Raw genomic sequence first — 19,662 nt, 5'->3', positions numbered from 1 at the left:
TGCCTAAAGGTTCTGCAAATGAGTTACATGTTACCGGATCATCAGCGCTGATTAAATCCCTTATGCGCCTGACTCATACTTGTTTTTCTCACTCCATTCTTCTCACCTGCTTAGAATATCACTCCTGTCTGAACCGCTGAGCGAGTCCAGCTCGGTCTATGCTGAAAAAACATGGTTGTGGGCTTAGAATTGAGGCGATTGCTTGCGGTCCCTGAACGCATTCATCTCCCTGGCCACAGCCTCCGCGCTACCGGCAGACACATGATACGGCTCCTCGGACGAACCCTGGGAGCCTTCTTCCCTTGAGCTGCTATAAAACATTATCTTTTTGATGTTTCCTTTAAAAACTCGAGCCCGAGTTCCTGGTCTCACTCCTCGGAGGAGGAAAGAGTCATGTGATGAAAGGGTTACTTTCAGATTTCATTGCTGGTGGTCAATGACGTGACCTGTATATGCTATATATACTCACATGGCATGATATCACTTCCACTTACACCAGTCCAAGAGAACCTTTTCACAAAGCAATTTATCTAGTGTCTTAAGTAGTAGTTTTAAGAAATTCTATATAAAAGGGCAGCACGTGGCAAAGAAGTTAGAGCTGCAGTCTTGCCTTTAAAGGAGCAGCGTTTGAATCCCACCTCTTAGCAACTATGATCGAAGTTCTTACCTTAAGCTCGTCCAGTGAAAATGATTCAGCTCTATAAATGGGTAATTACAAGCAGCTTAGCCCTGTAAGTTGCTTTTGAGAAAAGCAGCATCTAAATGAACGAATGTTAAGTGCAATATCTCGCCAATAAAACATTTGCCGATGTCATCCTCTTTTCTTTACTTTCAAGCTTAGCTGATATAAATCTAAATGCTTAATTTTAACAGCGGTTCTCTTTTGATTTGCAATGCCAGGTGATGTTCACAGAGGAGGATGTGAAGTTCTACCTGGCTGAGCTTGCCTTGGCTCTAGACCATCTCCACAGCCTGGGCATCATCTACAGAGATCTCAAACCCGAGAAGTGAGCACTGCGATCTAACCATGTCTTTTGTAAAAAGTGCGCAGATCAGTTCCTTCCTCTAACAACTGAGGTTCCTCAAATCCAACAAGAAAATCAGAGCAGGGTGGCCGGACGTTCCATCACAAGACGAACAGTTTTGTTAAGGTTTTTTTTTCCTATCAAAATATATCAGTATCAAATCACACTGCTGTGATTCATGCCAGATAGTAACAGTACGTAGATTTGTGCGCGACACCTCTAGATTTGCACATTTTCAAAACGCCTTTTTCATCTTTTGAAATTGCTCTCAGAGATATTGGTTCAATTGATTGGATTCAGAAATAAGCATCTGTGTTGTTGCGAAGGTCCTGTCATGTAGATCTGAGTCACTCTCATCGCTCTCATCTTCTGCCAGTATCTGCAAAAATCCATATGCGCGTAGAACACTGGACCAAGGCCTGGTTCCGCTCCAACCACAAAGCGTGTGGCCAGCTGGTACGCTTCACGGGCGCTGCTGAAGAAGCATTTATTTCTGTCCGGGTCCTCTTCTGCACCGAGGCCTTAACATGCATAACGCTCCACAGATTGAATTGTGCCTGTACCACAATGCAATACAATCCTTTAATATCCGCTGGGCTGATGGATTTAATCTGGACCTAGCTTCATGCTGCATGCAAATGCTGGACCAAAACTGCATGCATGCATGCATTTCTTACATACAAGAAAAGATGTGGGATACATGTTCCACAGGCGACATTTCCCCTAAATTTAAAAAAAAATTATTTACCCTAGTTAAAGAAATGCCCTTCCGGTGGTGATGAGGACTACAATATTTCACACATAAATACATTTATGCATAGATGCATGCAAACATTTGTTTATTCATTCATGCATACATGTACACATGCATATATGTCATATATCTGACAAGCACCACATTTATGAGAGCTGGTAAAACAGAGCTGCTGTAGGAATTCAGCATGTTTGTCCCTCCTGCTCCTTGGTTTCGATTCTCAGTGGAAAAATTGATGTGTTGCGTAAGGTGTTTTGGCGGTGGGAGGGGAGTGTCCTCAGTGTAGTAGGTTAATTTATCTCCCGGACGGCCTCTCGAGGGTGTGAGTTATTCTAAAGCCGCTACAGCGAGGACGATTAATGACTGGGGCAGGACGTGAAGGACAGAGGCTCATCACAGCGTTCCGTTCATTAGGACAAACAGAGGGCTGCAAAAGCACAACACCTACCTGTTCGTTTGTCCAAGGGGGACAATAAATGCACTCTGGTCTGCTCTGCCTTTGTCCTCTGGAAATGCACCATGGGAGTCTTTCAGCAAATACATGTAGAAATGCAGGAAAATGGTAAAAATCTTTTAATCTCTCTGAGAATCTATATGTTAAATATTTACATATCCAAGATCACAGTCAAATGTAATGTTCCTTTTTAAATTCTTTGTTCCAGATTTGTTTAGTCATCTGAGGTCATTATAGTCATATTTAGTCATCTGTGGTCATTATAGTCATATTTAGTCATCTGTGGTCGTTCTAGTCATATTTAGTCGTCTGTGGTCGTTACAGTCATATTTAGTCATCTGTGGTCATTATAGTCATGTTTAGTCATCTGTGGTCGTTATAGACATATTTAGTCATCTGTGGTCATTATAGTCATATTTAGTCGTCTGTGGTCACTATAAGTCGTTATGTATATATTTAGTCCACCGTTCCCCAAAGTCTAATAATATCTTTCATAATCCCCCCACAAGAGCTTATGTCTAATATGATTGTTGTCATCCACAGCATACTCCTAGACGAGGAGGGTCACATCAAAATAACAGGTGAGAAAGGACGTAGCCCTTGTGTTCTCACGCATGATGCTCAGCAGACTGAGGGTGCGGCTCCACTGATGCTGGGCCTCTGCCCTTACAGATTTTGGCCTGAGCAAAGAAGCGATCGACCACGACAAGCGAGCATATTCCTTCTGCGGCACGATAGAGTACATGGCCCCCGAAGTGGTGAACAGGAGAGGGCACACGCAGAGTGCCGACTGGTGGTCCTTTGGGGTTTTAATGGTATGGCTCTTTTGCTCTTTCACTTTACATTTAATAGCAATGCACTGTGGGAACTCAGTTTACGTGCAGAGTGAGGTTCTGAGGGGCATAGCTGGTGTTCTTAGGAAAACCAATGCAATTTATTTATTCATTAATTTAGCTATTGATACTGTTCTCTCATGCTCGTTTAAAGTTCCATTCATCCTAGCTTTCTCCAAAGGAATTACAGCCTTATGCTACTTACAGTCTTTTACCCGTTTATTTAGCGGGGTCTTTTTTTTAGTTTGTGTATTTAGGGTAAGTACTTTGCTCAAGGGTACAGCAATAAGAGATGCAAATCAAACCTGGCTCTTTCGAGCACAAGGTAGCAACTGTAACCAGTATGTTACTTACTGTCCCATAGTAAATGTAAAACTAATGTAATAATAAATACCTGAAATATACATATCAAGAATAGAATAATTCCAGGTGTTCTGAATACAATTTTAAACAGATTATTAAGATGTAAGCATATTGTGAGTGCGTTACAGCAACGACTCACCCCTCTGCTGCTCATTAAGTTAAATACTTATATTTTATTCAGGTTTTCCAGAATTGACATTTAGAGGTGACTGAGATACTTCCACCTCAAATCAATCTCTTCTGTGGTTTGTGATGTGACTCCAAGCAAATGTATTAATTAGACCATTTGAGCTCCAGAATAACTGACACACACACACACACAGCATCTCCAGCTTGGTGGCCAAGCACTTTTGCCTCACACAAAAAAGGAAAATCTTACATCAAATCCACTCGAAGCCAAGGTAGCACTAATTAAACCAGGCCGGACCTTTAGACCAGAGGCTGACTAATCCACTCATCCTCAGCCGCCATGAATTGGTAAACAAACCACTTGTTCATTGTCTCACATTTGGGTATTTGGAGTGAAGCTCAGTCACATCTGGCATGTTCTCACTGTGCCACTGTCAGTGAGCGAATTGGGCATCATCCATCACACTGGAGCATCAGTGATTAAACCACAGAAATGTCCCCCCAGGTTATTAGAATGGCCTCACTGTCACAACGCAGTGTAACTGAGTCCTGTGTCTTCTTCTCATTATTATTATTATTATTATTATTATTATTATTATTATTATTATTATTATATTCTGCCATGTAACATCAGAGGGCTTTCTTATGGAAAATAGATATCTTTAATTGTTGGTTTCCTTCTCTCTTGTCCAATATCAATTGGCTAGAATTAAAAATAGACCATTTTACTGAGCAGTATTTTTTGGCCATCTCCTTTTTCTAGTATATGCAGTTATTAGAGAAAACAACTTGATTTATTTTTTTCTTTGTCACATTTCACTAGGTTCAAATTACCATGCCAGGGAAATCTAATGAGGAACAGAGTGGAAAAGCTGATAAGGAAACTGCTGAGTTGAATACTGAGCGATGAAGTACAGAGGAGTTTCACTGATTACGGCAGTTTCATGGAGTAAAAGGCAAACTAATCAGCCGACAGCGAATTTGCATTTGTAATAGCGGAAGTGAAACAAACAAAACACAATGCTGTCGAAAACTAAGATACGTGGTCTCACGGTTAAGGAACTGGACCTGTGGGAGGTTCAGATCCAAACAGACAATCTGCTGTTTTACCCATGAGAATTAGCATAAATCACTACAGGCCCTGATTTACTGCTACTTTGGAAGATAGTGGCTACCTAAATATGTAAATAAAGATAGCTTTTATGTAATAATCACACGTAATGTTAGTGAGTGGGTGTTCAAAATTTAAATTTAGTATATGTGGGAGCCAGTTTGGATGGCCTGGCATATTTGATTGCATTTATATATTTAGTAGACAATTTTTTCCAGAGTAACTTACAATGCAAGCTATTGACAACTATTTGCTCGTTCATACAGGGGGATAACTTTATTGGGACAATTTAGAGTAAGTACCTTGCTCAAGGGTACTACAGCTGGATGAGGGATTCAGATCTACAAGCTGTGGATCCAAAGGCAGTAGCTTTAACCATTACACTGCCAGCTGCCCTTTTGATAAATATAAATTGATAGAAATGGGCATTCAGATGTTACCTAGTCCAGCTCAACACTGGCATGTCTCCATGGATCCGTTCAGACCCTGAATGTGCTTGAATTGTTTTCCTATATTGATTAAATTCATTACATAAAGACACACATAAGAGGAGCCTTTTTGCATCTGTTAGAATTTATTGTTGCGTGTTACTTAGCTGTTTGCTTTATAATGCGGTCCTTGGTGAATATGCTGAAAGAACTTTAATTCCGTTTTTCAAATGAGCTCCTGCTGTCTGGGCAAGGCTTTTTGTGGAATTTCGGACTGATAACTGCCATCTGCTTCCATCCTTCGCTCCAGTTTGAGATGCTGACCGGATCGCTGCCCTTCCAGGGAAAAGACCGAAAGGAGACCATGGCACTCATCCTGAAGTAGGTGTGAGCATCGCTGAGTGCGAAGCACAACCTAAGACCTTAATCTTAGTCACAAGTTCTCAGCTGTGCATTAGTCATTTTCTCTCTTTCTCTTTGCTCTGTCTCACACCAGGGCTAAACTTGGCATGCCTCAGTTTTTAAGCCCAGAAGTCCAAAGTTTACTACGGGCACTTTTTAAAAGAAATCCGGCCAACAGACTGGGTATGTAATGTACACCGTTTTACCTTCACCTTTTTCTCTAAGATATGTAACATTGTGCATTATGTAAGACGTATGAAACATAATATTCATCTATCATATTCAGTAAATTGAGACTCCACATTTGTAAGTTGTGAATGTATTATTTATCCCAGTCTGCCCCATTTATTTTTGCCTTTACCCCAATTTATTCTCTTCATGCAGGTAATACCACAGGTATTAATGTCTAAGCAACTATTGATCTTTGTCTACTTGACTATTCAGAGACCATGCATCTCCCTCAAAGACAATCTACTATTGACAGTGGGTGTGTAATTTGTCAAAGAGGGCAGGTCAAAGCGTTGATCGAATCACACCTTTATCCATAATTTATGTTTTTTGGGAGGGTTCAGTTGTGAGTCAACCAGGGAAGGAGTGCTGACAGATGGATCCTTTCAAAAGCCATGGCACACTTACAGTGACGCATGAAAAGTCTACTTCTAATAAAAAATATATATTTCATGTTGGCCATTGAGCTCCAGTAGTGAAGAGGGCTGTCTAGGCTTCACCTTGATTCTTCAATACAGTTTGATCTGAAGATGTTCTCTTCTAAGATAGAGTTTGGGGTTTTGTTTCAGCATCTGCAAACTGACTTCTTATTCTATGCAAGTCACCTATTTTTTTAAGTACTGTCCTCAAGAGTACTGCACCTAGAATCTGAACCTGTGGCCTTTGGGTCCAAAGGCAGCAGTATCAGTCACTACACTACACTACCAGCTTTGTATTGCTCTGTATATGTAGCCATACACACAAACTACAGCCATATAAACAGCTTTAATACCCTTACATCCTTACACGAGCATTAATAAACCCTTAATCTTACAATGAAATTATGATAATCTGGCATCAAACATATGTTAGTAACACCACACAGCTCTTGCAATTTCTTTGCAAAGTGATAGAGGCAGGAATCTTGGGAAATATTTCTTAATATCATTAACATTTGTGAGCCATACTATCAAAAGGACTCCATCTAGTGTACCATGTACCATGTTTCACACACTTTACTTCCGAGGTAGATTCCGGACCAGCGTAACATTGCACTGAACAAGCAGTTATTGATGTGACTGAATGAAATTATAGCAAAAAATAGCATTAAAAGCCAACCTATTAATAATGTTTTTTGTAAATATTATAAAACACATTGTGTTGTCACTGTTCTGCATAACCACTGTCTAGGGCAGGCTTTTATTTTGCATTTTTAATTATTTTTAGGTGACACATTTTTCATCAGGCTATCAATTATATTTTTTCCCATAAGATATAATTGTAATTTGGTACCCTCACAGTAGAAATGGGTATAACAGTGTCATTTCATGGAAGTGAGTGATGAGTGTATATACATATCACACTGTATTTGATAATAGTATTTTTTCATAAATAAGCTTTCAGCACAGGATGAGTATAGCTATTGCAATGGCATCGGTGTTTTGCAAGCCAAGTGTGATGTGCAATGTCTAAATGCTGAAGCAGTGGATCCACCTAAGACCTTTCTCCTTGAAGAGATGAGCCTGCACTTGTTTGTAATAAATTGTCTCCTGCATCTGTCACCTTGGCTTTCACTGCAGTGCTCCGCATCAATTAACTTGCAGAGCGAGACCGGCTGTGGCCTGTACCCACGGGGGGCGAAGCAATAGATGTTGCTACAGTTTCTTGGCCAGTAAAGAAAAACCATGAAACGGTTGCTCTAATCTGCATAACCAGGATGAAGAAATGGGAATTTCGTTTGGGCCTGTAGTTTGGTGTGGTCTAGTTCAACTCAGATTGGAAGAGAGCAGGAATTTCTTCATAATACTGATTACGTTCCAAAACACATAATATAGATATTGGACAGGATACAAGGGTATATCTATATTAGGTCACTATTGTAGGCTTATGGTTTTCTTATTAAATACTCGTACAGGAGCAGGACCTGATGGGGTTGAAGAAATCAAGAGGCACCATTTTTTTGCAACAATAGACTGGAATGTAAGTGCAATATCGTTTGTCTGGCGGTCGGTCTATCTTTCCATTCTTGAATTGGTCAGTCGGTCTATCTGGCTTATGCTTTTGTCTAAGGTGATTTGCAGTGCTAGGATTTGCAGTGCTAGGTACAATAAAAGCTGATTACAAGGTAATGGAATAATAATTATATTACTACAATCCTGGATGAAATACTGATCTTCAGCAAAAATTAAAAAAAAAAGACCATTCAAGGACTAGATAGAGCTCTTAGTATTAAATATAATCAAACTATTACAAGCTGAAATGAGAACCAACAGATTAAAGGTAAAAGTCAAACTGTTGCAAATTTATTCCCTTAAAAGTATATCCTGTTCTATACTCCATGTCAAATGATCTTCTGCTTTGTTCTAATGTATTGTACTCTCATCTACTGTGTTACATTGCAACATTGCATATTGTTTTATTTCACAATAGAACAATTTTATCTGTTCTGTTCTTATTCCATTCAGTGTACAGTAGTAACTCCTAGTGCAACTTCGAAAGTCAAGTAGTTCTCTTCTTATGTATTTTTTTCAAAAACAGAAATTGTACAGAAAAGAAATTAAACCTCCCTTTAAGCCTGCGGTGGGCCGACCCGAAGATACCTTCCACTTCGATCCCGAGTTCACATCCCGGACACCTACAGGTGGGTCACTCCCTCAGCTCTTCTTAATCTTCATATGAGGTTTGTTCTGGGCAAGAGCACAATTAGAAGCCCTAAATTTAAAGTAAGAGCGAAACGCCAGTCTGGACAGAACTATGTGTACCGTAATTTGTTTCCTTTTCAAACGGAACACTGATTGAAAACAGTAGAACAAACAGCTTTGTGAAAATTGAAATAAATGCGTGTGCAATATTACACGGGAAATGTAAGATCTAGGGATAAATAGGGTTTAAGGTATAATTACATTACATAAGAAAGTTATTTTCTTGCTTTTTGTGGTATCTAACAGTTATAGAAATTACCTCTTTTGATATTATGTATATAGCCTTTTTATATAGCTATAGTTTATAAAGTTTTGCATGTGTGTCTGGGGGAGTCTCTTGACTATTTCTTGTTGGACTAATGGTTCAAAATGAAAATGATGCCATTTTATTTACTATACAAATGCACAGATGGAGAAAAAACGTGTACAGGTTAACAATTTTTTTAAATTTTTTTCTACGGTGCATCAGCTGCTTTAACACAAGGTTTTCAATTCACTACAAACAGTAACAGAAATCTGGCTGTTTATTGCTATTATTACTATGTTGTGAATACACATCCGGTACTTTTTAATAACTCTCTATAGTGTCCTGGGATCTGTCATCAACCCCAGACCGACCACACAGTGGGCACTAGCTGAACCCACTGCTTTTGTATTTACATTTACATTTACCTACTAACTCTATGTAGTGTTATCAGCCCACACACCTTATTCACTGCAATGACTTACACTGCTAGATACACTACTTGCACTGGGTCACTCATCCATACATCAGTGGAACACACTCTCTCTGTCACTCACACACATTTATTCATTTAGCAGACGCTTTTCTCCAAAGCGGCGTACATCTCATAGAAAATACAATTTGTGCGTTACATTAGGAGAAAGAGACATAGCTGTAGATGTATGATTAAGTAGTTAGTTATTTTCATCATATGCACCAATGCAGCTGCATAAAACTTTGCCAGAATATCAACAATTCCTAATTACCTTCCTACTATTTTTTTTTTTCTGAGATACATATAAACATTTACGTTACATTACAGGAGTAGCTACGTAAATGATTGATCCCGGCATGATCTTAAAGTTATAGCGCATGAACTGTTATACCTTACGTGAACTTCAGAGATCATGGGTGAAGTGAGTCCAGAAGAGATGAGTTTTAAGACCCTTTTTAAATGTGGACAAATATTCAGCAGTCCTGAGTGAGAGGGGGAGGTCGTTCTACCACAACAGAGCCAGAACCAAATTGTTTTAATTATTTAATAAATAATTACTTATTTTTCTTACTGAGTGATGATAATTTGGCATTAATATCATTATTACTAATACTAATTCTAGGACTGCTAACTAATTTTTGTTATTATTAACAAACAACTTTATTTGTATAAATATGTCACACACCTATATGTTTCCATGCCATAGTGCTATTCAGGATCGGTTTTGTTTAACCCTCTTATGTCAGCGCGGTGATGTCCTCTTGATGCGGCGCACTTGACAGATAGCACACGTTTCCGACAGATCCAAAAATAGCCTTTGTGACGAAATCTGTTTTGAACTAACAAACGAATCTTTACGAGTGTAAGAAAAAAGCCCCGCGGCCACAGGGACACTGTACAGCGAGCCGTCCTTCTCTCCTGTCAATTTCGCTCGAGTGGAATTTTCAGTCGGGGCCTAAATTTATGTCTGGTTGTGCCAGCATGTCCTGAGTTGCACCCTGACTCGCGCCCTTCGTCCCTCTCTCTCTTTTTCGGTGCCTCCCCAGATTCGCCGGGCGTCCCGCCGAGCGCCAACGCCCATCAGCTCTTCCGCGGCTTCAGCTTCGTGGCGGCCAACCTGGGCCAGGAGCAGCCGCACTCTCAGCCTCAGTCCGAGTCGCAGTCGCGCCAGAACTGGGTCAGCCCCATCGTGCAGGTGCGCGTGGATAATCTCGCCGTGTCGCGTTTACGATACTCTCCCCAAGGTTGGGTGCTGGGTGGATGTGATGTCTTGTGCTCTTGGGGAGGAGTTCCTATTTATTTATGTATTTATTTATTTATTTAGAGCAGCACTGGGTCACGGCAACACAGGAACAGAAACGGTACACTGAGAAATTGCAAGCGGCTCTCTACACAGTACATAAAGCAATGGAGAAAGGTTGCAGTATTTTACAGCTGTGATCATGTAGGCCTATAACAGGGCTTCTATCTAAGAAGTCCCAGAAGGGTGTCCAGACATGATAGAATTACTGTCACGTGAATCAAACGGTGGTTTTGGCCATCCATGTATTTGTGGTGGGGCCTTCAATTGTTTACCATGATCGTAGTATGCATTTGCTGAGCCAGTGATGTATGAATGGTCAGTCTACGTTCTATAACGTCATCAGAAAAATCATTTAAGTTGTGGTTAAATGGGAAGACAGGGGAGGACAAATGAAACTTTTTCCTCAAGGTTTTTCCAGCGAGTTTGTATGTTTTCACATTCCCAGAAAAAAAAAAAGAGCATCAAAGTTCCAGAATTTAACTGCATTATATTGAAAACAGAAGTGAGATGTCCGCAGGCATATAGGAGGATATCGGAGGAAGGGAATGGGTAACCACTGTAGATCGGGACTGGTCTACCCTCCTCCTTGTTGCAAAAAGATCTCAAAATTTCATATTTTCACTCCCAGACTGCTTTGGTAAAAATGCTGGTCTGTGATCCACGCAGTTTTGCAGCTGATGGTTTGTAGGTACCCTCAAAGGGGGGCTTACTTAGAGTAGCTCAGAATTCCTTAATCTCGTTCCCCACTGGGAGGCTTTGTTCTAATGGGTTGGTGTTTACCCACAATGCTCTGTGACGGCACAGACTACATTGCTGCGCAACCTACCGTCGTCTCCAGGGGGTCAAAATTTTCTCCGTCAAATATTAAACGTTCCTGGGGACACCCCCACCCTTCTGCTTAGTCCTCAAAGCAACTTGAGTTAATCTGCTCCAAAGGGGACTGTGCAGTTCAGGCGTGTCTGAACATTAACTGAGTGGTGCTAAGAGTAATAACAGTAACCTAGGCGACGGGGAAGCTGTCGGGATGGGAACACACTCCCAGGGCCAAGCTTCTTCTAATTGGATCTGTGGAGACAAAAGTACACACACACGCACACACACAGAAAAAGACACTCATGAAATTACAATGCACTGCTGACATATGCGGGTTAAGTGGGGATTTGGCAGTGTCACTTTGGGACTCTTCCCAGCACGGTCAGTGTCTGATTAGAGCTTTCCACACACATATTGACCGCGGAAAGAGGCACCGGCCATGGAAAGTCCTCTCGTAAAATACACATGTAAAACAGAATTAATCCACAGTTATTGAAATTACATAAAGTGCATGAACAGGACCACTCAGAATGTATGATTAGAATGAAAATGGGCAGCATTTCTTTCACTTTCGCAAATGTGCTGAATAAAAGTTCCATTAACTATTTGGTAAACTGAGTGTAAATTAAATTAGCAAAAATGCAGTGGCACTTATAAAGTTCAAATTCATTATGTAATTTCAATCCTTTTATTGCAGGATTTTTCCTCTAACGTAAGGTGACAGCAATGTGGTGTTTTAACTTCAGCGCAACACATTTCAGGGATGAAGATAATCACCAAGATTGTCTCGAGACTTATCATTCGAATGATAAAATACCTGTCTTGCAAAGATCATTTATTCTGCTAAGGTTCACGTCATTTTTGCATCTATATTTAGAATTTGCACCCTTCTCATCTCGGGCGCATGCTGTTGATGAGATTATGCCTTTAATTACCCACCTTCTGAGATGACAACATCCAGAGTGATTAAAAAAGGGAAATAAAACAAGAAAAGGATGGATAAGCTAATGAGGTAGGGTTTGGTAAATTCTGGAGCTTGAACCAGTCCGCCGAATGGAGCGCTCCTCTCAGACCTATAGATGAGTGCTTGCTTTTCACTCCTTCTAAGATCCCATCACATGAGCATCTGTAGCCTTTTTGTAAGAGCAAGCAAGGCTTTCATTTGCAGAGAAAACCACGTTGCGACGCTTTTTTCAGAGCCGCAGATGCTTGGTTACCTGAGCCAAACTTTCCGAAGGCCCATGTGCTTCCACGTCAAAAAATAACCTGGTTGCATAACTTGTGGTTGTAGTTCCATGAGGGTTTCCAGCTTCTCGCTTCTGATTGGAACTCCATTGATGTAGCAGCTGGCGGGCGGCACCCTATTGATTGGCCAGCGGGCCTATGGACCGCCGTCGGTCCTTCCCAGAAATTCAGGCCACCGAGAAGATGTTTCGAGGCGCCGCGGTGTTCCAGTGCTCCGGTGCTGCTTATTTCCCCATACTGGACAAAAGAGCCCGAATACTCAAGTAACCCTAATTAATACGTTTGAGCGCACAAATTATAACGAATCAGAATATCTATCAACAGCAAACACTAATTAGCATTGATTGCATGGCACATTGAGGCGTCCTTTTCAACGTCTTAATTGATACCGAAGTGGGATGTCAGTCGGGCACTGAATTATTCATTGCTCTCGCTTACATTTTTGCATCTGGGGGGAAAAAAAGTTTGACAGAGAAGAACTTCCGTGTTTTTAACGTTAGCAAGGAATTGGAAAAGCAGGGGAGCCTAGAAATAAAGAAGTGGAAAATAAATTTAAGGAAGCCTGTGCGAAAGGAAATATGGCCGCAGGTTTATGAGAGCAAGCGTTTTTTTTTTTTTTTTTTTTTTTTTTTTTTTGAGCAACTTCAGAGAACTCCTTCAAGGATAAATGTGCGGATCAGCTTCATTAAAATGAATATTTATAGAGAAAAAGAGCTGGGTACTTTGCATGTGAAATAGAGTTTCCTTCTGCGGAAAAATCTGAGGATTATTTCAACCCTACAAGACCCTGGTCTGAAAAGGCAAGACAATTGCGCAAAAAACGAACAGCTAAATGAGCAAATTAAATGCAAACTTAAGTAATATTGCCAAAATATCACGTTCAAAATTAAAGGAAATGCAAAAGCTTTTTTTTTCCATTTTGACTCTATTCATTCCTCCACAAATAGATCTTTTTACCTTGTTTTTTCGTTCTTTGCAGCAGCTGCACGGCAACAACATCCATTTTACAGATGGTTACGAGATTAAGGAGGACATCGGGGTCGGGGCGTACTCCGTCTGCAAGCGCTGCATTCATAAAATCACTAGCGTGGAATATGCAGTGAAAGTAAGTGTGTTGTGAAATGTGTAACGATTAGAGCCAACACCTCGCAATCGACGCATCCGGGTTCGAATCCCCACTCCTGGTCTGGTACCTATGATCGGGGTCCTTACGCTGAACTGATACAGTAAAAATTATAATCAGTAGTGCATCAGTGGACAAATCATAGTAAACAGCTTGGTATACAAAGCAAACCGTGTAAGTTGCTTTGGAGGAAGGTGTCAGCTAAATGAATAAATTATGAAATAAATTATAAAAATAGAAATGTCTGCATCTTATGGATGGATAACAAGGATTTCAGTGGAATGAACAGGGGTGTAATTCCACTTCTAGCCTTGTTCAGAAGCGCACAAAATACTGGAAGCTGCTACTGTTTTAAAATTTTCTCTGGATAGAGGGCTCTGGTTTGTGGTTTGCGAATGTCACAAATCCTCCATTGAGATTCTGAATATGAATTCATGCAAATCTCATCGAGCTGACAGCTAGCTGACGACGGCTGATAAATGAGCTTCCAAATGAACCTCTAGTCCAGCTCATGGCTCTGGTGACATGTTTGAACAGGGAATTTAAACCTTTTGGCATTTTTGTTGTAATCCTGTTAATAACTTGTCTCATTATAGGTCACAATTATATAAATGAGGCAATATGAATGTGTAATGTAGTGTTCCGATGGCCTGCTCTTTCTTGCAGATTATTGACAGGGCCAAGAAGGATCCTTCGGAGGAGATTGAGATTCTCCTGAGATACGGGCAGCATCCTAACATCATTACGCTGAAAGATGTGCGTAATGCGCTACCGCGTTGATTCCCGCCTTTCCTCTGCAATGTTCAAGCTGAGATTATAATGTTCATGCTGTTGATGGGGATAAGCCAACCTCAGTCTTGTTCGTGTTGCACGAGAGCAGCTGTTTGCTGAGTTAGGTGTGAACTTTGATTATAGATGCACCATTTAGCATTGGGTTTTCGTGTCTGCTCTGTTCTCCCTGCCCCGGGACGTCTCAGGTGTACGACGACGGGAAGTACGTGTACCTGGTGATGGAGCTCATGAGAGGGGGGGAGCTGCTGGACCGAATACTGCGACAGAAGTGCTTCTCCGAGCGAGAGGCCAGCGCCGTGCTCTGCACCATCACGAAGACAGTCGAGTACCTCCATTCACAAGGGGTGCGTGCAAAGTCTTTGGCGGCTCCGAACGCAAAAAAATTACCCGCTTCGGGGTTGCTTTGCATCTTTCCTGCATTCTTTTAAGCTGTTTTCTCACCCATCCATCCAAAATCACTGAGCAGTTGTAAATACAAGGTCATTGTGGTCCGGAGTTGATTCGGGAAGTCTGGAGTATGAGACAGGGCACACCCTGAACAGGACACTAGTCCATAACAGAGGAATCTCACACACACACTCTCAGGGCAATTTATAGTCACCAATTCATCTGAAACACATGCCTTCGAATGGTGGGAGGAAACCAGAGCACCTGAAGCAAGCCCAAGTGAATATGGGGAGAACATGCAAACTCCACACAGACCGAGCAGGATTTGAACCCGAGGTACAACCGAGCTGTCCTTAAACTGATTTATTTTGATTTGAGCGAAGGTGGTCCATCGAGACCTGAAGCCAAGCAACATCCTTTACGTGGATGAGACGGGAGACCCAGAATCCATCAGGATCAGCGACTTTGGATTCGCCAAACAGCTGCGGGCGGAAAACGGCCTCCTCATGACACCGTGCTACACCGCTAACTTTGTGGCCCCGGAGGTATGGAGGCAAGATAGATTCTCAGTCTTTCTGCTTACTTAACACTTTTTCATTGCAATGCATGAAAGAACTGCTTAGAAACTATAATAACTATTACAATAATTTAGTACTTCACTTGTACACTATAATTCTTATGGCCATGAAAGTATGTCAGGTTAGGTGAAAAATTCTCCTTCGCTATTATCTACGTCAAGGCATACAATTTTCTGTCACAGCCTTGGTTTGGACCTCAGATTGACTGCCTGTGGTTCATTGTATGGCTTTGAATTCAGACTGGCTTTTAATACGAAGCACCTTTCCGAGCCATTGCCCAAAGCCCTGAAAATAAATTTACATACAATGACACCTTCAAAAATGATCCTTCTGAAAGAAGAGGGAAAAATTCTCTTATCTGAGTAGAATTTTGATATTTGAGTTGTAGCTTTATTCTCTTATTCTCCAAACTTTTTTTCTAAAATTGCACTTCTGTTTCCTGTCCACTGCTGGTTGATGCATTTTGAAGCTTTTTGGCTCTTTTGAAGTGATAGGACACTCAGGTTGCCATCTGAATGCAGACAGCGTCACACAGAATGACCGAGAGTCTCCCTCTTGTTCATTTCAGGTCTTGAAGAGACAAGGGTACGATGCTGCCTGTGACATCTGGAGTCTGGGGATTCTGCTCTACACTATGCTTGCAGGGTACAGGCTAAACTTGGTCCTGCCAAAGTGTCAGACCGATGCTTACTTCAAACCAAACATCTGACTTTTGAATTACATCAAAAGGATGCCCTATAAGAACGTGAATCCCAGCAAGTGACATTGATTTATTTTATAATCAAAAAACTAATATGTATGAATTATTTTGCAATGGGGGTGTGGTGGTGCAGTGGGTTGGACCACAGTCCTGCTCTCCGGTGGGTCTGGGGTTCGAGTCCCGCTTGGGGTGCCTTGCGACAGACTGGCGTCCCGTCCTTGGTGTGTCCCCTTCCCCCTCCGGCCTTACGCCCTGTGTTGCCGGGTAGGCTCCGGTTCCCCGCGACCCCGTATGGGACAAGCGGTTCTAAAAGTGTGTGTGTGTGTGTGTGTGTGTGTGTGTATTTTGCAATGTAAAAGTTAATTTGTACACCTGTCAGAAAAAAAAAAAAAAAAACTTGGTTAGAGACATAAATAAGCCAGAGAGAATTAGATTTAATTGATCGTTCAATTAATAATAGATTTTTTTTATTGTTCATTTTAACGGTCCAGTGCAGGGTCACAGGGGTCTGGAGCCCGTCCTGTATGAATAGGGTGTGAGGCAGTGTGCACCCTGGATGGGAAGTTAAATACTATAGAGGGCAATCTCTCACACAAATACACACGCTCACTGGCTCACATACAAACAAAGAGCAATTCATAGTTTTGAATTCATCTGGGAGGAAACCAGGGCACCCACATAGACCAAGCAGAATCTGAACCAATGCCTGAACCATAGCCCAGGAGCTGTGAGACACCAGTGCTACTCACTGCACCACCTTGGTAACTGGACAAGCTGCATGTAAATTGACTATTTATCTCAGGAGTAGCTCCGTTCATCCTTTTTAACTATGCAGGCAAAGTGCGAGAGTTAAATGCGGCTGGCAACCACGTGCGCCTAAGTTATCCACTTTTACCACACTAGCGGGGAGTGGATTGGCACTTTGCTTTAATTGGCTCCATCTGCTCTGTCTGCAACGCAGTGAATTGTTGCCAGTCTTCAGCAAATTGCCCTTTATCCCAATTTCACCGTTTCTCACCCTGGCAGCGTGTTTCTGGCTGTCTTCTCGGTCCCCGCTTGAACACCTGAAAGTGTTTTGTCACCAAAGCGAACATGAGTTAAACCTCCGTTGTGCCAAAGTCCCCGTCGATAACGAAGGGGTCTCCAAAAAAACCACAAAAACGCCACCGTTTTTACCTCTCAGCATGTCGAGAGCCCCGCTACGGCTCCTTTCGCAATGCGTCGGGCGCACGAGTCGGAGCGACAGGGTGGACCGGTGCAGCCTGCTATAGGAGGAAATAATCCCGAGAACAGCGCAAGAGGGATTACTGGGTAAGCTGGGTTCAGGTCAGCGGCCGATTCCGTTTAATTGAGGCCCACACAATGCTAAGGCCATCAGGAAGGGAACGGGCAGGCCCACATACACACCGGGCCACTAGGAGTTTAAATCCCCCTGTAATGAGGGCATCTGAACCACACAAATCTTTCCTAGATGTAAAACACCATTGAGCACTGCCCTAGCCCATGCTAAAAATACCACCTATCAGCTCATGCCGAGTTTTTTTTCTTTTTCTTTCACCGACATAGCGAGCTGGCAGCGGTTTTTGTTTGGTGGTGCTGTTTTCCATGAAAAGGCGAGGCAGGCTCACCTGCTCTGCCAAAGCAAGGGTGATATGGGGGGAAAAAAGTGTTAGCATCTGTGAAATGATGAGGAAAACATTAGAAAAAATGTTACAGGAGTGGAAACAGCCTCCCCTCTGAGACAGGAAAACACATGTAACGCAGTATTTACGGCCAAATTGCGGTGCTGTTCGAAATTGAGGAAACAGGACTCGCTCTTGTACCTTCGAGCGCTGTATATATGAGATGTGAATATTGGGTAGGTGAATATTCAGTACAGCCATGTACGGCTCAACACTTAAAACTATAAGCTGCATAAGCTTCTCTGGCGTCGGCTGAAGAGGTGAATGAAAAAACAAAATCAAGCCCTAGTGAGATGTGGATTGTCCTCATCTGGCTGTGTCCCCCCCCCCCCCAGATTCACTCCCTTTGCCAACGGCCCTGACGACACCCCAGAGGAGATCCTGGCACGCATCGGCAGTGGGAAATACGCCCTTTCCGGTGGCAACTGGGACACGGTGTCTGACATGGCCAAGGTACCGGAGCTGCTCTTTACCAAATCGGCCTTGAAAACGGTCATGAGGTGTCCACTGGGACCAGAAACATAACAGCATCCTGGTTGTGTATACTGTAACAACCTGTATTGCTGTGGGGTGTCCTGTTTGAGCGGGACAATGGGTTTATTGTAAATAGTTAAGAATTGTGGGTAAAATGTGAGTTAAGCGTTCAACCGCTATGGGGACTCACGGAGATTCTGAGGGGGTGAGTGTCTTAGGTTGAGAAGACTGAGTATGTGGGAAAGAAGGCTTGCTTGAAGTGGAGCTCTAATGGGGTCCTTGAACCAGTGGTGTTAGTTCCATTGGTTTGGTATTGATACCTTTTACTGTGTAAAAGGTAAATGTCCTGTATAATAGTGTTCTAATGAATGCTCTCCACGTGTCCTTTTTTGCTCCATCCAAACCGGGAGTGGTGCGCTACAATACAGCTGCATTTGTTAGATTTGCACGGTACGTGTGGTAAACGCAAAGTCAGCACATAGCAAATGTGAACTCGCCACATATCTTTCAGAACAGAGCAGAACTCCCCCTGCAAAGAGGCGGTGAACAGCAGGCCCCCTTGGCAACTGTGTGAAAACACGCAGATCTGCGTTTGAGATGTGTGCTTGCATTTCCTCCTTTAAGAGGAGGCATTTTGTTCAGCGTCGCCGGACTGGAGCGACTGGGTCGTGCTCCTCTTGCGGAATGAGAAAGCGTGGGGCATGCCTTGATCCATGGTTATTGTTCTCCAATTCAGCGCTTTCGATTTGAGGAGTCATGGGAGTAAATGTGCAGTAAAGACGTGCAGTTTTCGTTGCAGGTGACATGAAATTTTATTAGAACAACAGAGAAGTTATCCTGAGTCTTTTGCTAGGAAGCAGGTTATGGGGATACTCCGAAAGGTCACACCCCCAAACAAATGTGAATTATTATTTCACGTCAGCCAACACTTTTGCCCAAAGTCACTTACGGTTTCACCTACAACATTTCTACATATGCATACGCTCCTGAAACTATTCCTCTTCTACACCCTGTTTAAGGGTGCCATAGTAGGAGCTTTGAACCAGCAGCTATTATGCATTCATTTAGATGACACTTTTCTCTAAAGTCGCATACAAGGATTTATCAGTTTACTCTATACAGCTGGGTGTCTTTTACTTGAGCAATTGAGTAAATACTTTGCTCAAGGGTACTACAGCAGAAGGTGGAATTGAGACCTACAGCCTATAGATCCAAAAGCAACAGCTCTAACCACTTTGGTGCAAGCTTCCCCCCAACACACACCTCTTTTCTTGTACTGGCCAGGGGCGTCATATTCAACTCTAAAAACTGGGGTTTTAACCCTCACTCCTGCTGTTGTACTCTTGATGAAGGTATGGACTATGAATTGAGACAGTGAAGATGGCCCAAGTGCAAAAAAAAATTGAGTGAATCATTGTAAATAGCTTAATGTACGTTT

At 42.2% G+C, this 19,662-nt stretch overlaps 1 protein-coding gene across 1 annotated transcript in view; it reads left to right on the top strand.

Annotated features, from left to right (window-relative positions):
• rps6ka2 (ribosomal protein S6 kinase, polypeptide 2) overlaps window positions 1-19,662 on the top strand; it is a 42,578-nt gene that overhangs the window by 21,506 nt on the left and 1,410 nt on the right. Inside the window, exons 6-19 of the mRNA XM_018749344.1 lie at window positions 901-1,007; window positions 2,777-2,814; window positions 2,906-3,048; window positions 5,408-5,478; window positions 5,594-5,682; window positions 7,622-7,686; window positions 8,245-8,347; window positions 10,174-10,322; window positions 13,468-13,593; window positions 14,278-14,367; window positions 14,589-14,747; window positions 15,174-15,335; window positions 15,937-16,013; window positions 18,086-18,203. Coding sequence (XP_018604860.1) covers window positions 901-1,007; window positions 2,777-2,814; window positions 2,906-3,048; window positions 5,408-5,478; window positions 5,594-5,682; window positions 7,622-7,686; window positions 8,245-8,347; window positions 10,174-10,322; window positions 13,468-13,593; window positions 14,278-14,367; window positions 14,589-14,747; window positions 15,174-15,335; window positions 15,937-16,013; window positions 18,086-18,203 — 1,497 coding nt within the window. The remainder of the gene's footprint in view (window positions 1-900; window positions 1,008-2,776; window positions 2,815-2,905; window positions 3,049-5,407; window positions 5,479-5,593; window positions 5,683-7,621; window positions 7,687-8,244; window positions 8,348-10,173; window positions 10,323-13,467; window positions 13,594-14,277; window positions 14,368-14,588; window positions 14,748-15,173; window positions 15,336-15,936; window positions 16,014-18,085; window positions 18,204-19,662) is intronic.

The sequence above is a fragment of the Scleropages formosus genome, chromosome 4, assembly GCF_900964775.1.
Source record: "Scleropages formosus chromosome 4, fSclFor1.1, whole genome shotgun sequence".
NCBI classification, from domain to species: Eukaryota; Metazoa; Chordata; class Actinopteri; order Osteoglossiformes; family Osteoglossidae; genus Scleropages; species Scleropages formosus.
Note: the sequence above shows the minus strand (reverse complement) of the source record. Positions and strands in the feature narration are given on the sequence as shown.